Here is a 25,403-nt window from a genome sequence, read left to right on the forward strand (position 1 = left end):
GGAAATGGAAAATTGAAAGATAAATAGCGGAGCAAGAGGGGGAGAAGCCGAGTGAAAGCTGGGTGATGCCGCTGGATTCATCAGTGTTTGGAACAATTCCCAACAGCTGAGAGAGCGCAGCAGCACACCATATTTTGAATTAATTTTCTGCTGCAATCTCTCTCTGTGCTGTTCACATTCGTGCGAAAGTACTACTTTAATCACTTCAAACTCAAATCCCCCCATCTCTCTCTCTCTCTCTCTCTCTCTCGGGCCGAGTTTGGAGAGCTGGGAAAGCCATGAGAAAATCCTTTGTTTTTCTGAGTTTGTCGACTCTGTTGGTCACTTGTGTTCTTCGATTCCAGGAGGCTGACGCCGCTCCTGCGGGTAAACCACCCCCCCCCCCCCCCCCCCGCTCTCTCTCTCTCTCTCTCTCTAAATATATATGCATATTCATTCATTTGCACCTGCAGGACCTTTGATCAAACAAATGGCGTCTCTTCTGAAATGGCCTAGTAGGTCTTCCCCCAAAATACCACTTTCAGGCAAGTTCCAATTCCTAATTCCTGCTTTTCCCCTTTTTCTACCGGTGTTTATATCATCGTGTCTGTATTCGACATTCGAGGAAGAAAATGCTCACATGGATACAGCCATCTGTCTACATTCGTGTGCTATTTTTTCACGAACTTGGCTGGACGTCTAAGCAATTAAAACTAATGTAAAATGTATAATTCTAAAACTAACGCTGATATTATTCATAGATTATTTGTGATTAATGGCACTTGTAGAAACAAATGAGATTTGTATCTGTTATATGAGTTATCCATGTTAAATTTTTGAAATTTTCAGTGTTAAATATGAGATTCTTCAAAAATTACTAGAATTTTTGATAGCCTAAAGTTTAATTTGAGAACATGTGTTAGACATAATCTCGATCCCTTACATCGGGTAAGTGTCTACTTGACCTTGTTTATAAATATAAATAAGCCTTATGTTCTTCCACTGTATGTACACAGATGGAAATCTCCTTCAATTTGAGAGTGGGTACCTTGTTGAAACTGTTGTGGAGGGGAATGAGCTTGGGTTTTTACCTTACAAAATCCGAGTCTCAGAGGATGGTGAACTCTATGCTGTTGATGCAGTTAATAGCAACATTCTCCGCATTACCCCACCATTGTCTCAATGTAAGCTTTCCCTTTACTGTTACTATTTGTTGCCTACTGATGACTGCAAGTTTTTGATATTGTTTGTTTTAATCTCTCTCCGCAATTGATGATACCCATTTTTATTGAATTGAGAAAAAAATAATCATAATAATAACTAGTGAAAAGTTTCATTCTTGTGTCAAGCTTTTCTTTACTGTGAAAATGAATGGTTCAGCTTTGAATACTTATAATTGATACAGTTGATTCCAAGGTTTTGTTTCCTCCATTGTTCAATTCTTAAATACATTGAAATTCGAAAATAATGAATAATTTCTTGTGTATATTTTCTTTGTCACCATTCTTATGACTAGTGTCTAAGAAGAGAAATCTTATTACATTGTCTTTACTATCTATTTATTTGATAAGTGAATGGTTATTCTTCAGCTTGTGCATTAACAGAAATGGTTGCCTTTTATCTTTTTAATGTTTGTTTTTGGTTATTTTTTTGCTGTTGCAGATAGCAGGGCAAGGTTGGTTGCTGGGTCATTCCAAGGCTACACAGGGCATGTAGATGGAAAACCAAGTGATGCTCGATTTAGTCATCCAAAAGGTGTAACCATGGATGATAAAGGAAATGTATATGTTGCTGATACCTTAAATCTTGCCATCAGGAAAATAGGAGAAGGAGGTATATTTTTTTTTGTGCCGTTCGCCTACTCAATAATAATAATACTAATCTGAAGCTCTTTTACTTTTGCTGTTCAGATCCCATGCATACATTAGTCTTCCAAAATGCTGTATGTTTACCAGAATAATAATAATACTAATCTGAAGCTCTTTTACTTTGGCTGTTCAGATCCCATGCATATATTAGTCTTCCAAAATGCTGTATGTTTACCAGAATATTGTTCAAATTGTATATCATTACTGAAAATAAAATGAAAAATCCATTGGATTATTGGAACCAACTTTGGAATTAATTACATGATAGTGTATTTTATGTGAAAGTAATTGTAAATCTTGTTTGCAGGTGTGACAACAATTGCTGGAGGGAAATCAAATGTAGCTGGTTACAGGGATGGGCCAAGTGAGGGTGCAATGTTCTCAAGTGACTTTGATGTGATATATGTTCGCCCTACCTGTTCATTATTAGTTGTTGATAGAGGGAATGCTGCTCTTAGGCAAATCTCTCTTAACCAAGAGGATTGCAATTACCAGGACAGTTCAATCTCTGCAACAGGTTAAGAACCCATAAAATTTATTTGATATATTGCATCGGCAGTGTCTTTGTTTTTTACTGCACATAAACAATGCCAGGTGACAACATGCATATTGTGGAAATAAGAGATCGGGGGGCCAACAGGCCGAGAATATTGCAAAGATAAGGATCCGAAATTCTAGGGAAGTTAGAGATAGTGAAAAAAAGAAGATAATTCAGTTTATATAATTTAGTTTAAATTGTATTCCTAAAATTTAGAGATAGCTAGTTTGTATTTTAAATAACTTAGATATCTTGTAAATAGAGTAGACTTCTATAGGAGGTAGATGTCTTGTACTCATATGTATATATACATCCTATGCACGAATGAAAAGGTAGAGTTTTCCTTTCCCCTAAATATTTTCTACACATATGATTATAAATTATCATATAATCTACTACTATAGTATCTTGGGGACAAAACGCATAGTTGTAACAAAAGGATATGCATGTGATTTAATAATTATCACTGTTCACCATTGTCCTCACAGGAGAAATAAAATTGTGTTGCAGTCCAAGCTTACATTCACAACTATAGAAAAGTGAAATGATTAAATTGAAGCTCTATAGAGTCAGAGGAAGATGTTTGTCAAAGCAAATATTTGATCTTAAGTAAATTTCTATCCCCCTAAGATGACATATATCGAGCTATAGGTAAGACTTAAAGCAATGATGGCGATATAAATTGATATAAATTGTGTCTAGTGCTGTAAGGCAAAAAAGTATTAAAAAAAAAACTTCTTTATGTATCCAATGAGGACTAATTTTGCTACCTTACACGATGACATCATTTTTGGTAATTCCAAATAACATCACATCATATAGAAGCAATCTTGCTTGACCGCTGTTTATCATTCTTCAAAGTAGCAGTTTAGGTTAGTAAGTGGCCAACCAAAGAATTGAACAACCCTAGAGCATTTTCTCAACCGAAGGCAAACTACAAAGTGCTTGTAGGCTAGCTGCCAAACCAACCTAACCCATAAAGGATGACTTCGTTTGGTTGACAAGTGTTTTTGCATCTTTAGTGCAGCTCTGAGTCAGTCTTGTAAGATGATTCATATGACACTTTCTTACCCCTTATCTAGTGTTTTAAGAGGAACTACTACCTTGGTTAGAAAAAAATCCACAGTGCCTTAACTGTCAGAACTTCAATTTTGACAAGCTGAGTTCCTCTTCAGCCGAGAGGAATGTAGAAGAACCAGAAGGTTCGAAGGGAAGAGAGAGGGAAAGAGATCAAGAGAGAAATGGTGGGAGAGAATGAATGTATTGATAATGCTTTAAGTAGTTTGGGAGGATGGCATTAGAGCTATATATATTGCTCTTGCCCATCCTTAGGCACTGTAACACCTGGTGTTACAGGTGTTAAAAGAATGAGAAAGAAAGTGAAAAAAATTCCAAAAATGCCCTTGAGAAGGTGTTGGATCCTTGAGATTGAGGGTGCCCTATGAGAGGGGTATTTTGGTAATTTGGATAGTGAAATCCAATATAAAGGGTATTTTGGTAAATTGGAAATAATTCCTATGTGGAATTAGGTATGTAAGTGAATAAAATCCCAATTTGGTGTTTATGTGGAGATATATGGGATTAATAAATTCACAAGGGGTATTTGGGAATTTTGGAATTTAATTCCATAAAGGAATTTAATTATGGAATATTAGGAAAATGGTGGATATTCAATTATGTGGTAAAGTAATTAATTTTTCCCTATATTAGAGAATAAATGTGGTGATGCCACATGGATGGAGGAGATTAGAACTTGGAAGCCAAGGTTGTGTCTTGGAGTGACACATGGCATTTTGTGGTCCAAGTTAAATGAGAGATTAAATTAAATGCAAAAAGAAATGCTAAAAGGGTCTTTCAAGCATTTAATGAGAGGCATGATTATATGGATTAAAGAAAATCCAAAAGAAAATGGTAAATGGTCACCATTAATGCCTTGGAAAATATGAGAGTTAAATAAATCAAAAAGGAAAATGGGAAAATGGTCTCCCATTAATGCTTTGGAAATTATGAGATTTATTTAAATGAGAAAGAAAGCATTTATGTCTTTTAAAGTGGTCTCTCATGTGATGGTGGAAAATTGTCCCATTAAATTAAATGGGAAAGAAATTTATTTATGTCATTCAAGTGTGATGGTTATGAAAATAGTCCCATTAATTTAAATGGGAAAGAAAGGATATTTCAAAGGATGAGATTAATTCTTGAAATGGGAAAGTGATCCAAGGGTTGCCATTAAATCTTGGAAGTTGGCATGGATTGCCAAATGGGTGGAGAGATTTTAAAGAGAAATGATTGGAAGGTGGAGATTTAATCTCCAAATTAAATCAAAGGCTAGGATTAAAACCTAGCAAAGCACATGGATTGTGCTTCCTTTGGATGGCTAAGATGTTGTCTTGTAAAGTGAGAAAAGATCCAATGGTGGATTTTAAGCAAGACTTAATGCCATGGATTGTGTTAGTTTGGAGGGTGAGGATTTATTCTCACCAAATAAATCTAATGGCTAGGATGCATTCTTGAAATATGAGGGAACTAGTATAAAATGGCAAGAAGGGAAGTCTTGGTTTCCTTTGGCCATTTGGAGAAAGAAATGAAGAAGGAAAGAAAGAAAGGGAGATAAGAAAGTCTCCCATGGAAGAAAAAGTGAAGAAGAAGAGAAGAAATCAAGTAAGTGCATTCTTCCTTTCTTTATTTAGTGTTTTTTTATCCAAAGAAAGTGAGTTCTTGTTTGAATGCCATTTTAGATGGGAGAAAATGAAGATGGAAGCTCTCTTGAAATGGAGATTTAATATTCAAGAAGAGGTAAGGGATGGCCCCATGGGAGGGTGGCCTTGCAATGGGTGGTAAATATGTTTCAATAATGTACATGTTGCATTTGGCATGTTCTTTTATGTTCATGAGACTTATGGCCATAGGTTAGTTTGAGAACATGGTTGAAATGGTGGGTTGATGCCTCTAACCTTGGAGGGTTGTGAGGGCAAAGAAACCTAGCCACACTTGCATGCATTTGGCATCATATAACTTGTTATGTTCATATTTATTTGGCATTGCACCCTTATTGAGCTTAATAGCTCATGAGGTTTTTACCCTCACATGTAGGTTGTGAAAGCATGGTAAAGTAAATGAAATGGTGGAATGGATGTGGAAGAATGGAAAGAACATTCAAGTGCATGTTATGGCTTATGGAAGCCTATCTTGTTATGTTTAATTTATGAGATGTAATTTCATTTGTATGGTGATGGCTTGTTAAAGCCCAAGAGCATGTGTGTATTTTATATTTTGGGAATGTATGTTTCCATTTAGAAATGAGGTATTGGATTATGGCCTATGGCATGTTGAAGCCTAAGCTTTGGTGAAGTTTTATTTTTTTTGAGATGTTGAAGTATGTTGTAATAAATAAAAATAAGAGAGATTTTATTTATGAAATGAGGCTTTGGAAGGAGATAAGTGAAGGATTTGAGGCAAATTGAGGGTGTTTATTTTTCTGGAAATTATGGGTTTTAAAAGCCCAAAGAAAAAAAGAAAAAAGAAAAAAAAAGAGAAGTGAAAGGGGCAGCAAGCAGCAGCCTTGCGCGCGCGGTCGGCAGCGGCCGCGCGCGGGGGCGGGCGGCAGCGGCCGTGCGCGCGGGCAGGCGCGCAGCCGCGCGCGCGGCCAGCGCCCAGCGGCCAGCGGGGCCTCGCGCAGGCCCCGGAGTGCCAGCGAGCCCCGCTGGCCAAATTTTTAAGAAATTTGGAATTTTGGGAAATTAAGGGGCATTTCTAAATTGATTTTGGGCCCCGGAGGAATTTTCAAAATAAATGGATTTTTCAGGCATTTTTGGAGAAAATGCCGAAATTTTGGAAAATTGAAAATTTGAGTTTTTCCTCCAAATTTAGTAATCAATCAATGGATTGATTTGAAGGGTGATTTTATGGAGCCCAGAAAAAAAAAAAAAAAATTCTTGAATAGGAAAAGAATTAATAATAATTGAGAAAACGGCGATTGAGCGTCTAAATGAGATTTTCTTCATAGCCAATGCGGTGTGGCTAAAGCCCAATTCTGCTAGTGAATCATGGGATTCAGCGAAGGGAAGGACGAGCCTCGTTCCCACCTAGGGCGTTTCGTCTTGAAACATGGTCCACCCTTCGCCAAAGGCTGGGCAGGTGGACAATTCGGGTGATTGTTCACGAGTAACACTCGTAAGTGGGAGCGGGGCGTTACAGGCACCAAAGGCCACTTGCCTTATTTACAAAAATTTGAACTCAACTTGCTTAATCAACTAACCAATCTTCCCGTTACATTCTACAATTGTTAGTTACACTTGCGCCCCCTATTATTCAATCATTCTCATGACAACTACCCTCCCCTTTAGCAACTTCTTGTCCTCAAGAAGTTCACAATAGGCCAGCCACTCTCGGAAACTGAGTAAGTAGCTGGGGAAGGTACTCCCAAGTGTTGTTCTTCGGATGGAGATTGGACTGGTGAACCAGAACTTGCATCAATGGGGCCCCATGTCGGTGTATGATGCGCCTGTCCACAATAACTACAGGCTCCGGAACCTCTATAGGTTCAATTAAGGGAGTGGGTGGAGCAGTGCTTGCTACATGAGTCCTGATCGACTTTTTCAGAAGCGAAACATGGAACACGGGGTGGATTTGGGGCTCCGGTGGTAGCTGCAGTTTGTAGGCTACCCTACTGATCCTTGCTACAATAGGGTAGGGGCCAAAGTATCTGGGGCTCAATTTAGAGCTTTGACCTGGGACCAAGGTTTGTTTGTGGGTCTTTCTGAATTTTAGGTAGACTAGATCGCCTATCTTAAACTCCCGGTCAATCTTCTTTCTATCAACAAACTGCTTTGTGCGGTTTTGAGCACTGGCCAATTCCTTTTTCAATACCTGTAGCACTTGTTATCTTTGTTGTAAGTAGGATTCTACTGTCTCCACGGTGATCTCCCCTAATAATGCTGGCAATAGAGGTGGCTTATACTCGCATAAGGCCTCGAAAGGGGTCATTTTGATGGTACTGTGGTGGCAAAAATTGTACCACCATTAAACCAATGATAGCCAGCGATGCCATCCCTTAGGCTGTAAGAAACATAGGCATCTCAAGTACGTTTCTAGGCATTGATTCACTTGTTCAGTTTGGCCATCTAATTTCGGGTGATAGGCTAAACTCATGTGTAACTTAGCTCCCAAGCTCTTGAACAGCTCCTTCCAGAAAAGACTGGTAAAGACTTTATCTCTATCCGACACTATGGTCTGGGGAACACCATGTAGTTGTACTACTCTATCAAGATGTGGGCTATTTCCTGGGCAGTGAAAGGATGAGTTAAGCCAATGAAATGGGAGAATTTAGTGAATTTACCAACCACCACTAGTATACAATCCCGGCTTTCAGACTTTGGTAATCCTTCCACAAAATCCATTGAAATATTGGTCCACGCTTGGGTAGGAATGGGTAGCGGCTGGAGTAACCCGGGTTGGGCTACTATTTCGTGCTTGCATCTCTTGCATGCATCACATCTCAACACAAAGTCCACAACGTACTTCCTGAGCTTAAGCTAGAAGAACAGCTGTTTTACCCTTTGATAGGTACCCTGCACCCCAGAATGGCCTTCTAGAGGAGAGCCATGCAGTGTCTCCAGAATCTTGCCCTTTAACTCCTCCTGATTTCCCACTACCAATCTGCCTTGGTATCTTAGTACTCCATTTTTGAGGGTGAACCCAGGCTTTGAGGTTGGATTTACAATAAGCTGCTCCATTATGCCTTTAGCCCATTCATCTCGTGCATAGCTATCACTGACCTCCTGATACTAGTCAGGTACCACCGTTGTGATGGAGGCCGTCAGTGCTTCTTCCATACATCTGGACAGTGCATCCGTGGCTTTGTTCTCCTTCCCCTTTCGGTATTGGATAATGTAGTCCAACCCCATTAATCTCGCCATTCCCTTCTTCTGTAGATGTGTGTGCAGTCTCTGTTGTAGGAGGAATTTGAGGCTCTCATGGTCAGTTTGATGATGAATTGTCCACCTTCCATATAGTGGTGCCATTTGTCAACTACAATTAACATCGCCATCAGCTCTTTGTCATAGACACTGAGTCCTTGATGCTTTGGACTCAAAGCTTTGCTAATGAAAGCTAGGGGCCTTCCCTCTTGGGATAGTACTGCTCCTACTCTAGTGCTGCTAGGGTCGGTTTCTAGAGTGAAGGGTTTGGAGAAGTCAGGAAGACCTAGGGTAGGGGCTTCGCTCATTGCCTTTTTAAGCCTCTCAAATGCCTCCTCTGCTTTCTCATCCCACCAGAACTCTTCTTTTTTAAGCAAATTGGTGAGTGGTCTGCTGATAGCCCCATAATCTTTAACGAACCTCCTGTAGTAGCCTATGAGGCCCAAAAATCCCCTCAAGGCCTTTACTGATGTGGGCCTCGGCCATGATAACATTGCAGCTATTTTGGTAGAATCAGTGCTGACTCTTGCACCTAATATAACATATCCTAGGTATTCTACCTTTGGTTGGGCAAAAGAATACTTAGACTTTTTAATAAACAGTTGGTTGAATCTCATGACCTTTAGAATAGTTCTCAGATGGGTGAGGTGCTACGAAAACGAAGGGTTGTAGATGAGGATGTCATCAAAAAATACTAACACAAACTTACGGAGGTAGGGTTCAAATATGTGATTCATTAAAGCTTGGAAGGTAGTGGGGCGTAGGTTAAACCGAAGGGCATTACTAAGAATTCGTATTGTCCTTGATGAGTAGAGAAGGCTATTTTAGAGATATCATCAGGGTTCATACATATCTGATGGTACCCTGATCTTAAGTCTAATTTGGTGAATACTTTGGCGTGTTTAAGCTCATCAAGGAGGTCTTCGATTATAGGGATAGGAAACTTATTTTTCACAATTTGGGAATTGAGTTGGCTGTAGTCTATGCAAAAGTGTCAACTCCCATCTTTTTTCTTGACTAGTAGTATAGGTGAGGAATAGGGGCTTTGGCTTGGCCGAACAATTGACCTAGCCAACGTATCCTTAATTAGGTTCTCGATTTCTACCTTCTGTTTAGGAGGATATCTATAGGGCCGAATATTGATGGGTTCAGTATTTGGTTTTAAAATAATAGAATGATCAAAAGGTCGGTAAGGTGGCAGGGTTTGAGGTTCATCAAACAGGTCCTTAAATTCAAACAAGAGTTTATTAAGGAAGTCTATTTCGTGTTCCTGCCAAGGTTGAGATTGGGTAGTAATCTCTGTTTTTGGCTACTCGGGGTTCCCTTCTCCATGTTCCACTGCCTCAATTGAAAACAGTTGGGCCACCTGAGTCCATTTGGACTTGAAGACCTTCTGCAACCTTCTCCCAGTAATCATCTTATAGACCCTTGGTTTCAGACTTCCTATGAGTGTCAATCTCCTGCCATCCTTCTCAAATGTAACTTCCATTGCATTGAAGTCAAAGCTGATAGGGCTCACGTCCTTCATCCAGTCCACACCTAGGACTATATCGCACCCTCGTAACTTCAACAATCTTAAATCAACTTCAAAAGGCTCCCCATGCATCTCCCAGTAGAACCCTTCACACGCCGATTAGCATATCACCTTATTGTCGTTGGCCATCGTTACTTAACAGGGCTGTGTCCCCGTCAATTTTAACTTCTTGGTCGTCCCCTCATCAAGGAAGCTATGAGTGCTTCCACTGTTAATTAAGACCATTAATCGGTGGTCTTTGGATTTCTCTTCTACTCGTATGATCTTGCTGTTGGCTAGACCTCGGAGGGCATGGAGAGATATCTCTATGTTTTCTTCCCCTTCTTCACTACCTTGAGGCAACATTTCTTCCTCCTGCCCCTCCATATCTTCATCTCCTTCTATGAGTAGGAGTTGCCTCCAGCACTGATGTTCGTGAGTATACGGATCCCTGCAACGGAAACAGTCCTGCTCTTCTTTTTTTTTTTTTGGCGAACCTCCCGCTATTCAAAGGCACTGGAGTTAAGGCAGAGGATTGTCCTCCACCTGCATTCCCTTGAATCATCTTACTTCCTTCTCTTCATACTCCTTTGTTCCCCATCGAAGTCATTCCCACATTCAAGGCCCTCATCTTCACTATCTATTTCTTCATTAATGCTTCTACCGTTAGCTCTTGAAGCCGTGCGCATTCTGCGGCATGCTTAACCGTTCTTGGCTGCTGCATTTTGACAGTGGGCCTTAATTTTTCACTTAATCCACTCACAAAATTGGAAACAAAATATCCCTCAGTCAGGTAGGGGTACAAAATGATCATGAGGGACTTAAGCTCCTCAAATTTCGATTAATATCCTTGCACCGTTCCTTCCTGCCGAAGTTTATTGAACTCCTCGACCACATCTAGCATATTTCGATCTCCAAACCTCTCGCAGAGGTCCTCTACAAATTCTGCCCATCGGCAACCTTCCTTAGTTCCGATCCACCCCTAAAACCATGCATCCCCTACATCGTTTAGGTATGCTGTTGCAAGAGTCACACGCTGCTGCTCCGGCACTCCATAGAAGCTGAACATCCTCTCGCACTTACGCACCCACCACCTTGGGTTCGTCCCATTGAACATTGGTATTTCCAGTTTATGAGTTGGAAATCCATGTGGATGGGGAGCTATGTGCCTGCCTTGCGGCCTCTCCTCGTGATTATCCTCTACCATTGTTGGATCCCCCCGAATTCAGATGCACCTTCTACGTGGGACGGCGGATTATAGCCGGGTAGGATAGGATCAGATCTCTCCCGTGGAGGAAAATCCGGTGAGAGCCTCACCTGGTTCTAACTCACGACCATGCGTATAAACATTTGCATCTGGTCACACAATTGATTGTGTTGCTCTTGATTTTCATCCCTCCATCGCTCCATGGCGTCTTCAATTCTCCTTTCCACTACTACCTCCATGGACGATTCCAGACCACCCATCCGCATCTGCATGTCAGACACTGCCGCCGTGACTTGCTGCAATTGAGCTTCCATTTGCTTCATCCTTGTGCCGTCAGCCATTTAGAATTCCGACGAGATCGCAGCCCTAGATCTGCTCTGATACCAGATTGTCAGAACTCCGATTCTGACAAACTGAATTCCTCTTTAGCCGAGAGGAATGTAGAAGAACCAGAAGGTTTGAAGGGAAGAGAGAGGGAAAGAGAGAGAAAGAGATCAAGAGAGAAATGGTGGGAGAGAATGAATGTATTGATAATTCTCTAAGTAGTTTGGGAGGATGGCATTAGAGATATATATACTGCTCTTGCCCATCCTTAGGCGTCAAAGGCCACTTGCCTTATTTACAAAAATTTAAAATCAACTTGCTTAACTAACTAACCAATCTTCCCGCTACATTCTACAATTGTTAGTTACACTTGCGCCCCCTATTATTCAATCATTCTCATGACATTGACCTAAGCTAGAGCCAGTCTTCTTAGCTCTTTGGAACGAGGCTAATTAACATCCTTCAGTCTCCTTAGTCAAGGTAGTCTCATCCTTCAGTTACACATAGCCATTCTAAACAACCTCTTCTAGATCATATACTCCTAAAATTTCCTTCATCTGGAAGTTTCAGTCTTGTAGTGTATTTGGTAAAATTAGGTAATTCTCCACTATATTTTCTTTGTCACCAGAACTTGGCTCTGATACCATTTTGTTAGAAAAATTAGTCCACAAACATCTGCATGTACAAGATGCACTGGCTTTGTTTCCCTTGTGTTCAACCCTTTTGGGAAACTTTTTTAGGACTGCTTGCAAAAGAGACATCCTTCACAAAGTTGTGTATGATCAAAATAGGGCAATCCTCCCTCCATCTTCTTCTTGGCCAATAATTTTTTAGCACTCCAAAATTTAGATATCCACATCTTATGTGCTCAAGGAAATTCTTATCTTCAGAACAAGATTTCGAACATTTTGCCATATCACTTTGAATATTTAGAAAAAAGAAAAAATGCAGTTTGTTGGCATGGGAACTTCGGCAATCAATTTCTTTAATCTCTTGTTGAAAGATTATGATTTTTATCTTCAAAACAATATTTCAAACATATAAAAAAATGTGCAATTTCTTGACAGGGGAACTTTGGCAATCAATGTGTTTCAATCTCTTATTTAATGACAATGATTTTTCATTTGAAATATCATGGACTTTTTCTGGAAGTTGTCCCAAACTCTAAATGTTGTCTTTCATATTAGGAACCTAATAAACATCATAGATGAGTTGTTGTGCCCAATTCTTCAAACAAACCGAAATTTTACCATTTCCTTTCATTGAAATTGGAGAGAATCTCCAAAAGTGACTTTTCAATTCACGAACTTGTCAAGCTTCTTGAGCATGCTTTTGTTCCCATTTATGTTTTCTTGCAGCTGTGTCAAGATATCATGTGTTATTTTCTCTATCTGGTCCTTCTCCTTTGTATGCCAAATGCAAAGCAGGATCTATTTCTTCCTTAGTCAAATCCCTTCACCTTTAGATGGATAATGACCATAATTGTGACAATTATAACATTAAAATTGAGATTTATCATAGCTTTTCCAATGTGGCTTTGAATTTGATCCTCTTCCATACCCTCTTACTTGATATATGTCTCCTTCTTTCTCCATTGCTTACAGCATGGTGACTGCCTCTTCATCTTTCTCATCCACCTCAATTACATCTTTCATAATGCCACAATGCCTTTTCATGTTTCTGTAATTTTCCTTTTTATCCATTAAAGAAATCTTCATCTCTATTACTTGCTCCAAAGGTCTTTCCTGTCCTTTTCTGAACCTTCTCCTGGTGCGCTTGCAAGAGTTGATCAACATTCAGTGAATCCAAGTCTTTTGATTCTACCATAGAAACCACTGCATAATTAAATTTGGGTTCCAAAGACCAAAGAATTTTCTCAACAATCCTTGCGTCATTCAAGTATTCACCATATCTACTTGATTAACAATGGTCAACACTATTGAAATAATAATCTGAAATCATTTTGGATTTCTTAATATGCAACACTCTGAATTCACTTCTTAGGGTCCGAAGGTGCACTTTCTTCACTTTATTAACACCTCATAGGAGTTTTGAAGCATCTCCAAAAGTTCCTTTGACGTAGTTGCATTGGTAAATGTTTAAAGCATAGGATCATCCATGCATTGATAGATGCATGGCATAGCTTTTATCTTCTTTCTTCTTGATGACTTGTAATGACTCCTTTTGAGATTGAGTCAAGGTAGACTCATCCTTTGGTTGCACACAGCCTTTCTCAACAAGCTCTCATAGATCATACACACCTAAAATTGCTTTCATGTAGATTCCCTAAGTCTCATATTTGTGTTTGGTAAACTTAGGCTCGTAGTTTTAAAATTGCCACTCTCTAACCTGGGACGCTTAATAGCCTCATGACTAAAGCATACGTCTGTGACTCTTTTAAGTCCATGCATGAACTTGTAGATACATAGTATATGCACGTTCTAGAATGTGCCAGAGAGATCTAGGGCTAGAAATATCTTAACAAATCAAGTTCACTATCTATTGTAAATCCACCCAATTTATAGAGGACAATAATTCATTCCTCATAGACTTGGTCCTACCAACGATAAGGATAAACCCAACCAGACTTGGGCTTTATCCAAGATGGGCTAGAACTTGAGTGTGTAAACTATCCTCTAGATAAGCTTATCCCAAAGAATCTACTCCTAATACAACTGAAAGACAATATCTGCTTGAAGTCAAGCTGCCCTCTTGGCAAATACTTATCCAACTAACTTTCCAAGTTTAACCTTTTGTCTTAATCTTCCAGTCCCATACAAACACAACCATGTCTACAGAAGTTGTATTCTTATAGCCTTGCTCCCGAGTTGTATTGTGTGCCTATACCCTTACCTAGGTATTTGCCAGATGGCCAGACCCCACCAGTGTTTCTATTATCCAATTGGATGGACACAGACCACATCTTTTTGTGCCAGAGTAGTGATGGCTTGTCAATGTTTTGCCATGGAAGGCTAACATATTGGACCATGTCCAAGCACATCACAGGTCTGACACATGACAGTCTGATTGTAGCCCCACAAATAAAAATTTTAATTAGTGGAGTTATCTGGTGAAAACCAATTGTTGCTCCATTAATCTCTATGAGACTTGAAAGTTGGACATTCAAATCAAATTGTTTGCTGCCAAGACAGCAAATCATCTTCTTTCACCAAATTGCGAAAGTCTTAGTAGATTAATTTGGGAACAAGCTGCCAAGTTAAATAAGAGCTTGTCATTCAATTTGGGAATACACTGCCAAATCCTGAAGTTATCATTCTAATAAAATAAAGAATGGATTGTTTCTGTAGGCATGCGGATTAGGATGGTATTGGAAAAGTGATTTAGAAGGGAAATTATCAAGAAAATATGAATATAGATTATGAGATAAAGGACAAACAATATTTTAAGAACCAGACCAATCCGGCCGGTTCAACCAAGGATTGGGATGGTGGCCGGTTCAGTTTTGTGAGTAAAACCGGCTAACTGGAAAACTGATGGTCTTACACTTGAACAAGTGGTTGAACTGGAAACTGGAAGAACTGGGCTGGTTCAATCACCCAACCCTTCGCATGAAATGAGTGAACCAAAGTGAATGTTGAACTGATTTCACAGAGAAAATCTAAACAAAATCATAATGATTTTACACAATTAGAGTCTAAGATGAATTCACAAATCATGACCCCCTTTGATGAACCCAGTTTTGCTTTTGCAACTGACGTTCATTTTTGGCACCTGCAAGGACATCAAAAAGTTTACAAACTCGTCGAAAAGGTGGAGAAGACACAGTAATTAGTGCTTTGGGGCAGGGGGGGGGGGGAGAAAGAGTTGTGGCAGGTAGGAAAAACAAGAGAGAAGGGAATACAAACAGAAAAGTATATGAGAGAATGTCAGGTCCTCTGGACTTGACAGGTAATTAGAGCAGAATTTGGGAAAATTTTGGGAGAAAGATGCAGAGGGGAAGGGAAAGAACAGAGGGGGGCCAAAGCAAGAGGAAGGATTGAGAGAGAGAGAGAGAATTCTGTTTCAAATATGCTTCGGTGCCTTTCTCATTCTGTTTTTATAGCTATTCCTTGGCACAAATAACCGCCAAGGTACAACTTTGAGTAGCAGTTTAGGTACAACAGCTTACCTACCTACTTTACATTGCGTAAGCAAAAGACAAAAATACCCTTAGCATATCCCTAGGGTCCCCCCCCCCTCCCTTCTAAAATTTCTTGCGCTCAAGAAATGGAAAGAAGCTGAAGTGCTTGAGGAAATTGCTGGAGCAAATCAGGGAGGTATTCCCAGGTGTTTTTGTCCGGATGGAGTTGAGTCCATTGAACTAACACTTGAGTGAAAGGAGCCCCTTGTATATGGATCACCCATCTGTCCAGGATGAGGGCTGGTTCCAACCTCGGCCCTCCTGCATAAGAACAGCCCCAGCCCCAACATTACTCGCGTCTGTCTCCAAAATAAAGGGTTGACTGAAGTCTGACAGGGCTAAGACAGGAGCCTCACTTATGGCCTTTTTCAAATTTGTAAAGGCTTCTTCTGCCTGTGAGTTCCATTTAAAGTTGTCTTTCTTTATCAGCTTGGTCAAGGGCTTACTGATGATCCCATAGCCCCTCACAAACCTCCGGTAGTAACCTGTTAGCCCCAAAAATCCACTTACAGCCTTCACATTAGCAGGCCTTGGCCATTCTTGCATAGCAGTCACCTTTTTCAGATCAGTGCTAATTCCTTGGGCTGTAATAATGTGTCCCAAGTACTCAACCTGTCTTTGAGAAAAAGTAAATTTTGATTTCTTCACATACAAATGATTGAGGTGTTTGGCAAAGGTAGGGCTGTAGATAAGGATGTCGTCAAAGAAAACAAGGACAAATTTCCTTAAATAAGGTTCAAATATATGGTTCATCAAAGATTGGAAGGTGGCTAGGACATTAGTGAGGCCAAAGGGGATGACCTTAAACTCATAATGCCCATGATCTGTCTGAAATGCTGTTTTGTGAATATCCTCCGATTTCATTCGAATTTGGTGATAACCGGCTCTCAGGTCTAGTTAGAGAAAACGGTAGCATGCTTAAGTTTGTCAAGTAAGTCTTCAATTATGGGAATGAGAAACTTGTCCTTGATGGTTATGGCATTTAGTTGACGATAGTCAGCACAGAATCGTCATGAACCATCATTTTTTTTGACAAGTAGGACTGGAGAAGCAAAAGGACTGTGGCTAGGCTGTATGATTGATTGTTGAAGCATGTCTTTTACTAGGTTTTCAATTTTAGTCCTTAGCTTAGGTGGGTATCTATAGGACTGAAGATTGACTGGTTCTGAATTGGGTTTTAGTGGTATGGCATGGTCATACAATCACTGAGGATGCAGAGATGTGGGTTCTGCAAAGAGGTCCCTGTACTCATTCAAAAGTATATGCAAGGAATCAATTTCATGTACCTGCCAAATAGGTTGAGTTTGGCTGCTATCAAACATCATCAATTTATCCGAAGGCTGCTGCATTTCTCCCATCATCAGTGGCTTGTAGTGAAAAAAATGTGCCACCTGCTCCAGTTTAGTTTTCAGTAACCTATGCAGCCTTTTTCCTGTCATCATCTTACAAGAGCCTACATCTAGGCATCCCACCAGTGTTATTAACTACCCATCCTTAGTAATGGTAACCTCCAGCTTGTTGAAATCAAAGCTGATTGGACTAAGGGTCTGCATCCAATCAACTCCCAACAGAACATCACACCCTCCTAGCTTAAGCAATCTCAAATCTGTCAAACATTTCTCCCTGCATTTCCCAAACGGAAATTTACCCAAGCAGATGTGCTGATCATTTTTTCTTCATTCACCACATTCACAGTCAGTGGCTGTGTGCTGGTTAGTTTGCATCCTAGCTTTTTGGCCAAGCTCCCACTGTCAATTAGCACCATAAGTTTTATGATTCCAAACCTTTCCTTCCACTTTAATAGTCTTACTGTTAACCAGACCTCGCAAGGCAGGCAATGAGGTTGCACCATCACCCGATCTGGCCACTTCTTCTTCTTCTTGAATTTCTTCTATTTCCTCTGTTTCTTCATCCCCTTCCCACATTAACAACTGCTTCCAGCACTGATGTCCAGGAGCATATTTTTCTCCACACTTGAAGTGTTGGCCTGCCTGTCTCCTCTGCACCATGATTCCAGATTTTCCTCCTATTGGCTGATTCAAATTCCCCGTGGATTGAACAGTAGGTATGGCCCATCTTCACCATTTCCTATCTTCACTTTCTGCAGCCTGTTGGACTGATTTAGGCTGTAGCATTTTAGATGTTGGTCTCAATTCCTTGTTCAAGCCACTGATAAAGCTTGAAACAAAATAGGCCTCACTTAAACTGGGGTTAGATTGATCATTAAGGACTTGAGTTCCTCAAACCTTACCTGATGTTGCTGGACAGTGTCCTCTTGTTTCAGTTTATTGAACTCTTACACCACATCTACTAAGTTGCGATCACCAAATCTGGTTCAAAATCCTTCTACAAACTCTGCCCAATTGCTGTCAGAATGTAATCTGTTCCAACCTTGGAACCAAGACTCCGCCACATCATTCAGATATTCCAAATCTAGGGTCACTTTCTGCTGCTCTGGTACTTGATATAATAAGAACGGCTTCTTGAAGGATCATCACGAGGATACATAGCATGCAACGGAAGCGTTTTTAAATAAAAACTTTCCTCGTATTGATTAGAATCTAGGAAACTTACTTTTCCTTCGGATTACCGGACGGAATGAAGCGATAGGAGGAGGATGGGCGGGAGCTTCTTCGCGTGGTGGAGATGACGGCTGTCCTGCAATCCTTCGGCTCCTTCGCATCAGAACTTGAACGTTCTCTTGATCTTCCAAAGGTATGACTCAAACTCGTGGCCTCTCTTTTGGTGAAGAAGAGTAAAAAAAACCCTTAGATGAAAAACAACCAAGGAGAGAATATATATAGGGAGAACCCTAGGGTTAAAACCCTAGTGAGCCAAGTTCATTTAATTAATTTTCTAATTGGGTTAGCCCAATTAATTAATTAAAAAACTAATGAACTATTATTTTATTCTAGCCCAATTAATTATGGACCATTCTGAATAAAATAATTCTCTCTCAATGTAATTCACCCAACAAGCCAAATGTATTAAATAATATATGAGTTATATCGAGCTACCTCGGGGACCAAAAGACAAATTATTCTAAAATGACCAAAATATCCCTGCTACCTAGTAGCTATATTTTGTCATTCTAAGTGTTCCAACTATCACCATATGGTAACACTGACCCCACGAATAATTTTGCATATGCAATGTCTTTGACTTACTAGTGTAATGACGAAAATACCCCTCTGCGTAACACCCATCATTTAGAAAGGAATAATGTACTAACACCTCTCTAAATGATTTCTACCATCCTTAGATCACTAGTCCAATAATCCGTGACTACTCGAATGTACTTGCTTATCACTGGGAGCTACCCAGAAGCATACACTCTTAAGTCACGTTCCCAGGGCCCTGGATTATTTGATTATTCTTGGACAATCACAAGGGGGTGAATCACAGAAACTATCTTGTATTAGTCTGTCTTAGCTAATTAGAAACCATACTCCCAACTCAAAAGGTTATTGATCTTTGATAGACCTCACCTACAGTGAATCTAAGAATATAGCTCTAGGTTCACTAGACCACCAACTAATACTCAAGTATTAGAGTACTCGTCCACGTAGTAGCAGTGATAGACTAGCTCCATGATAATTAGTACTTTGTCATTAGCTTCTATCACAGGTCCACTCTACGCATTCCAAATGCGCTTGTATAATTAGAGTAAACGGACTGTTTATTGGCTAAGGCAAGCCATCCTCCATTAGGATCTATTGCACAATGATCTTATCATGATAGAATGCCTAGTTCTATCAAAAGATCAAGAGTAATATTTTTTTGCTTATTAAGTACCCATGATTCATGCCTAACTGTGAAGAACGACCCATCACATGAATCACTTACTTAATAGCATGGACACTTTTCCAACAATTAAATGCAAATAATATATGTGCCATAAACTGACTAAAAGAAACATCATTACCATAAATTAAACAAAACGTGTCTTTAGGACATACATTTCCAACACTTCTCACAATGTCTTATCCACCACCTTGGATTATGACCCTCAAACATTGGGAGATCGAGCTTAGGCATAGGAAATTGAGGTTGATTAGAAGTAACCTGAATTCCATGTCTTCTTCCTGGAGATCCTTCCTCATAAATCTCTCCGCTGGTGGCAGGCTCTGCTTCTAGATCCAATGAATCCGCTGCTCTAGGAGCTGGTCCAAGTCCGGGAAGGATTGGATCAGTCCTTTTCCTGGGAGGAAAATCAGGTGACAGCATCACCTGATTTTGTTGGGTGAACATCATCATGAAATTTTGTATCTGATCGCAAATTTGATTACCCACTTCATCGCACAAACTGCTGACCTCTGCACTCATCTGCATTGCTTTTGCATGCGAACTCTTCTCTATCATATTTATCTTCTTCTCCATCATCTCTTCCATCACTCCTACCCAATTCTGCAGCTTCGACACAGAGGTGGTCACCTGCAGCAGCTGTGACTCCAGACTTCATCCAGGTTCCATCTGCCATCGTTGTTGCTGATTGAGTCTAGATCTAGGCCGAGAATTGTTGTTCTGATACCAAATTGTCAATTCCTCTGGACGTGACAGGTGATTAGAGCAGAATTTGGGGAAATTTTGGGAGAAAGATGCAGAGGGGAAGAGAAAGAACAGAGGGAGGCGGAAGCAAGAGGGAGAGAGAGTTCTGTTTCAAATATGCTTCGGTGCCTTTCTCATTCTGTTAAGAGTAGCTTTTATAGCTATTCCTTGGCATAAATAACCGCCAAGGTACAACTTTGAGTAGCAGTCTAGGTACAACAGCTTACCCACCTTACATTGCGTAAGCAAAAGACAAGATTACCCTCAGCATATCCCTAGGGTCCTAACTGAGAGAAGTGGGATAAAGCAGAAGATGAATAGATATCTCAGTAGATGAATTCGTATGGAAGAAAGAGAAGTGGTTGGTGCATTTATGAGGCTGTAATTTGGGAATAGTGACCAGCCTGAATGGTAGCAAATTAATAATAGGGGAGAGAAATTTTGTTGGATAGAAAAATATCTTCAGATCAGAGAGGGACTTTTTATTCTTTGTTTTATTTACTTTTTAATTTTAAAGTTTGTATTTGTTTCAGTGCACCTAAATATTAAATTAAATGTATAATTATATGATAAATTTTATTTTTTATTTTTTAACCATAATTTTAATTATTGTATAAATTTATTTAATAAAAATAAAAACCTGTCTGGCCTTGCTTCAACCCTGTTCTGACCATAGAACCATGAACCTCTTCTCTTTCTGGTTCGATGTTCTTTCTGGTTCTTAAAACATTAAGGACAAACATCAATTAACAAACAAATTTGCAAGAAAAAAGTGGAGATAGAAAGAGCAAGAAGAGTGCATCCAGTAATCTGTATCCAGCATCAATATTCCCAAGTATCAATTTATATATTTGATTTTACAACCAATCCCTATTGCTATGCAAATAAGCATAACCCTAATAAGAATAAAAAATAAATGGCATGATAAAATTTAAATTCTTAAACCTAGTAAACATTAAAATCCTAACAATCCTTAGTTCAAATCCTAAACTTCTAACTCATGATCTCCATCATATGATCATTTTAGATAGGGAGGGAAGAAGGGAGTAATAATTGAGGTACATTAGCAACCACAGGACAACCATGGCTTTGAGAAGAATCATTCATTATTCTACACATCCTAACTAGAGAAAGTTATTAGTCAACTTCTTTTTTTTTTTTTTTCCCCCTTCCTCTTGAAGAGATTATATTTTCTGATTTTTAATGTTTTCCTAATCTGCTCAAATTCACCCAAGTAGCTGTCTTCATTTTCCTGTCTTTTTCCCCTGGTCTTCTTCTTTTGCTTGAGTGCATTGACTTGGTATACCTTCCAGATTTTTTATTCATGGATTCTTGAAACTTAAATCAAGAAATGGTGCTCTTGTCCATTGTCAACTTGCCAACTATAAATGACTGATATAGTACTTGGCTGTGCAATAGAAGGCGATTGTTATTTGAGGATTTGCCTGTTCCTAGCAAGTAAATAGTTTAACTACACAAGTTTCTTGTATATGGTTTTGTTATTCCCCTTCACAACAGTTGAATCCTTTTTTCTTGTCCATTTATTATCCATAGACTAATTAGAATCTTGGGTCCCTGTTGTTGAGGAATCGGTGACATTAGATATGAATTGTTTACGTTGACTGGTAGTGAAAAATGTGAGAGCCTTTTAGCTTATTGCTCTGATTGTATTTTTGTTCTTTTCAAGCTTGAAATCATTTTGACTGGAATAAAAAGTTCTTCAAGGGTTTCTTTTTTCACTTTTACCAGTTTTTCTTGAAGGTAAGTGTGGACTTGCTTAAAGCACTAGAGCTGTTCAGATTTGTTTATTCCCAGTTTGCTGGTGATTCATGGCCAGGGTTTACAATGTCTTTTCTTGGATAGATCAAGTTTGGTTTTTCCTAAAGATTTGAGCCCTTTAATTATAGTAAAAATTAAACACAAATAAGAAAATCAAATGCTGTTTTCAGTTTCAGTTTTCCTTTTCTGATAACTGACAACAAAATTAAACGACAGGTTCAGTTGTAATCTTTCCCAATTGAAATGGACAAAACGTAAAAATGTGAAAACCAACCATGAAATTGAACGCAAAAAACTGACTGCATTTTTAATGCCCCCTTGTTTAAGACTTTTAAGTTATAAAGTAAACCCATGACAATGCTTGATAGTGTTGGCCGAAGGATATCGAACTTGGTATGGACCTCTCAGCTAGGGAGCATGGACATTGTCATATGGATCAAATGTCTAAATTAGATACAAATCTATCACATTTATTAGTTTGACATGGAGGTGTCAAATAGGTCGTGTCTAGGCCCGGCCTGACAAGCACAGCCCAAGTTGTAGACTCATGGACCGTGCTGGGCTGAGGGTCATGAGGCCTGCAGCCCAGCATGACATGGACCATAAGTCTGATAAAAAATATGTATTTTCTGTAATTATAAATATAATCCTTCATTAAAATATATATTTCTGTACAAAAATGTATAGAAAATAAGAGAAGAAAGGAGTGCACAAAGCCATAGAAAGTGTTTTTTGTATTAAGTTGGCTCACACAAAGAAGAAATAGAGCCTAGGCTAATGAAAAATATCAGCAAAATGACAATCATATTACAAAACATAAATCAATTCATATTTGTCAAAGTTTTAGCACTGCTACTAATGGGGTAGTCTTGAGATTCAATATAAATCAATTTTATTTTATACATTTTTATATAAAAATAATTAATACATAACAAAGGGCTTATCAGAGCCTGGTGGGCTGGCCCACATGAGTCAGGCCTTTGGGCTGCCACCTTGTGGGCAGTGGCCCTGACATGGTGGCATGGCATGGCCCAACACTCAAAAGTCCCAGGCCACCCGTTCAGACAGGCTGGGTTGGGCCAACCCATTTGACATCTCCAGTTGGTTGCATCAAAATACATGCCAAATTTTTACTGTATTGCATCCATTACTAAAAATGCTTGAGACATCTCAAAACACACACCATGCGGTGTGTCTAATAGTGACAATACTTGAAGGTTGGAATTTAACAATATTTTATTTTTTATTTTTTTGTCATGAACTGAATATTGTTCTGCATTCTAAATTGTAATGTCGTGTTAGGTTATGATCTCCTTTTACTTGTGAATTTATTTATTTTTCTTTCAAATTTTTGTTGTAATGTTTATGTGAATATTACTTCTATTATAGACATAGCTCATAAAATATAGATTTAATTTTTTGCCATCTTCCCCGCCCTGGATTCGTGTCCTAATTTTTGTCAAACCCCTCTATTTTATGTTAACAGTTGTATCTGTGTCTATTAATCTGTTTCTTAGTCGATAGCTGGTTGTAAAATGTCATTTCTATACATGATAATTTTCTGACACGGATTATCTGCAATATCACTTCAATTGATAGGACAGATTAAGTTGCATATAGTGTGTAATGTGTATATACATTGTTTCTTTGAATAAATATTTGTAGGCTCTGAAGCATCTACAGCAAAGTTTTAAGTACCAATCACAGATTTGTATAATCTACCAAAAATTGACATGTTTTATTGGTTATAATTGACAGATGTCTATATGGTTATTGGTGCTGTCTTGCTAGGATATGTTTCATCCATGCTTCAACAGGGACTTGGACCGTCTTTTTTGTCAAAAGAGGTAATGCTTCGAATTTGCAGCTTTCCTCCTTATTTGCTTATTGACAAGACAGATGGAAATGTCAATTCAACCAGAATGGTCATAGGAAATCCCAATATCATTATTTTTCCTATAATCTTCTGAAAAAAGGCAACCTGTTTGCAAAATATCATATAAGCGGTTAGTCTTCTTTTCTATTTTGTGTACCAGGTTTGCGGACCAATTATAGAAGTTAGCCCTCCTATGGATGTAGTATTTTGAAGCTGTTTGATTTGGTAATGAAAGTTCAAGCACCTAATCTTTTGTCACCCTATAGGAATACTATAATACAGATGTTGTATGAGGCTTTCCCCGATGAGAAGATACTCCATGAATGTTCCTTTTTATGCTTTCCTGTTGTGTTTGCTGAATCCATCCTATACAGGTGCAAAAAAATCAACCAGAAAGTGAATCTCAAGACCAAATGAGCAAGGAGAAACCCACTCCTATTGTAGAAACCATAAAAGAGGAGCAAGTAGCAGGATGGCCTTCTTTTGGAAGGCTCATAATTGATCTATCCAAGCTTGCAGTTGAAGCATTAGCCAGCATCTTTCTCCACTTTATTCCATTCGGTTTCAGAAACAAGGGCTCCAAGAATGGCCTTACTCCATTGAAAGATTCTCTCATAATGCCTGAAGAAAAATCTGAGCCCCCGTTAGTTCAAAAGCAGAGAACTTCCACTCCTCTTCCTGAAACCCTGCAAGTCCATACTCCAAAAGATGGTGAAAAATATTCAGAAACGAAGCCCCCCAAAGTGAGATCCTCCAGCTTCAAAGATCCGTCTGTCTCAACCAAACATAGATATTCAAAACGACAAGAATATGCTGAGTTCTACGGACCAGGGGAGGTACCTCCATACTCCCAATACAGATCCAAGAGCCAGAAAGAAAGAACAAAGCATCGCCAACGTGACAAAAGTGAAGTAGTTTTTGGATCGGTTGGTTTGGAACAGAAACCTGTCGACTTGAAGGTAACGCATTATGAGGATCCGAAGTTTGACCATCGCAATATGAGGGGCAAGTACGGGGACGCGTATCGCTTGGATTAGGCCGCAACCTTCCAGTGATTGATTCTTACAGCTTCTCTTTTGTGGTGGAATTTATGCGTGTTTCTTCTGGCATTTTAGAATTGCATTGTGGTATGTAACCAGACCTACCAGGAAAAGAGGGCCTGGGTTTTGTCTCAGTATGTACTAGATCCAGATTGTCTCCTCCAACTTTGCTGTTTCCTTATTCTGATCAGTGTTTCCTGAGCCAGTTGTGTTGTTAGCTTCATAAACATGCCAGGATTCATTAAGGGAAGTGAGATAGGAAACATCATGATAAATTAGCATTACTTTGCAATGAAAATTATAGTAGAATGCCCCTGATCATGATACCATAATGGACAAGCGAAATTCATGATCAGAATTGCAGGTAGGTAGGCAGAGATATTCATACGAGATTCCAAAACATCAATCATTAGAAGGGGGCTCCCGGCCCAGAGGAGTGTATCTTCGGGGCTAATAATGTCAAGAGAAAGTTCTTTTTTGTACTGTTTTACCCTTCTGTTTAGAATTTCCTAAGGTAGGAAGTGGGGTTATTTTTTATATAGTTTTACCCTTCAGTTTCAGTTTTACCGTTCTTCGTAAAGTTTAATGAACATTTTCTCCACTTTGGTCACAAGCATGTGAGTTTAAAATTAATAAAATTGATAAAAAAAAAAAGTATTCCTTGATCCTATT

The 25,403-nt window shown here is 39.2% G+C and overlaps 1 protein-coding gene across 1 annotated transcript; it reads left to right on the top strand.

Annotated features, from left to right (window-relative positions):
- LOC127811789 (uncharacterized) lies at positions 1-25,052 on the top strand. Its single transcript, XM_052351960.1, has 7 exons — positions 1-366; positions 453-524; positions 996-1,163; positions 1,642-1,812; positions 2,155-2,364; positions 23,574-23,662; positions 24,066-25,052. Exons 1-7 carry the CDS (start codon positions 279-281, stop codon positions 24,726-24,728), a joined length of 1,461 nt encoding a protein of 486 aa, XP_052207920.1. The 5' UTR covers positions 1-278; the 3' UTR covers positions 24,729-25,052.
- The last annotated feature ends 351 nt before the right edge of the window (positions 25,053-25,403 follow it).

This window comes from Diospyros lotus, chromosome 10, assembly GCF_014633365.1.
Source record: "Diospyros lotus cultivar Yz01 chromosome 10, ASM1463336v1, whole genome shotgun sequence".
Lineage (NCBI taxonomy): Eukaryota > Viridiplantae > Streptophyta > Magnoliopsida > Ericales > Ebenaceae > Diospyros > Diospyros lotus.

Bases quoted from the DNA above. Each gene is read 5' to 3' on its own strand.
- LOC127811789 (XM_052351960.1), top strand. From the start codon at position 279: ATGAGAAAATCCTTTGTTTTTCTGAGTTTGTCGACTCTGTTGGTCACT. The intron at 1,813-2,154 runs GTATATTTTTTT...TCTTGTTTGCAG, and splicing joins CAGGAAAATAGGAGAAGGAG to GTGTGACAACAATTGCTGGA. The intron at 2,365-23,573 runs GTTAAGAACCCA...TATAATTGACAG, and splicing joins CAGTTCAATCTCTGCAACAG to ATGTCTATATGGTTATTGGT.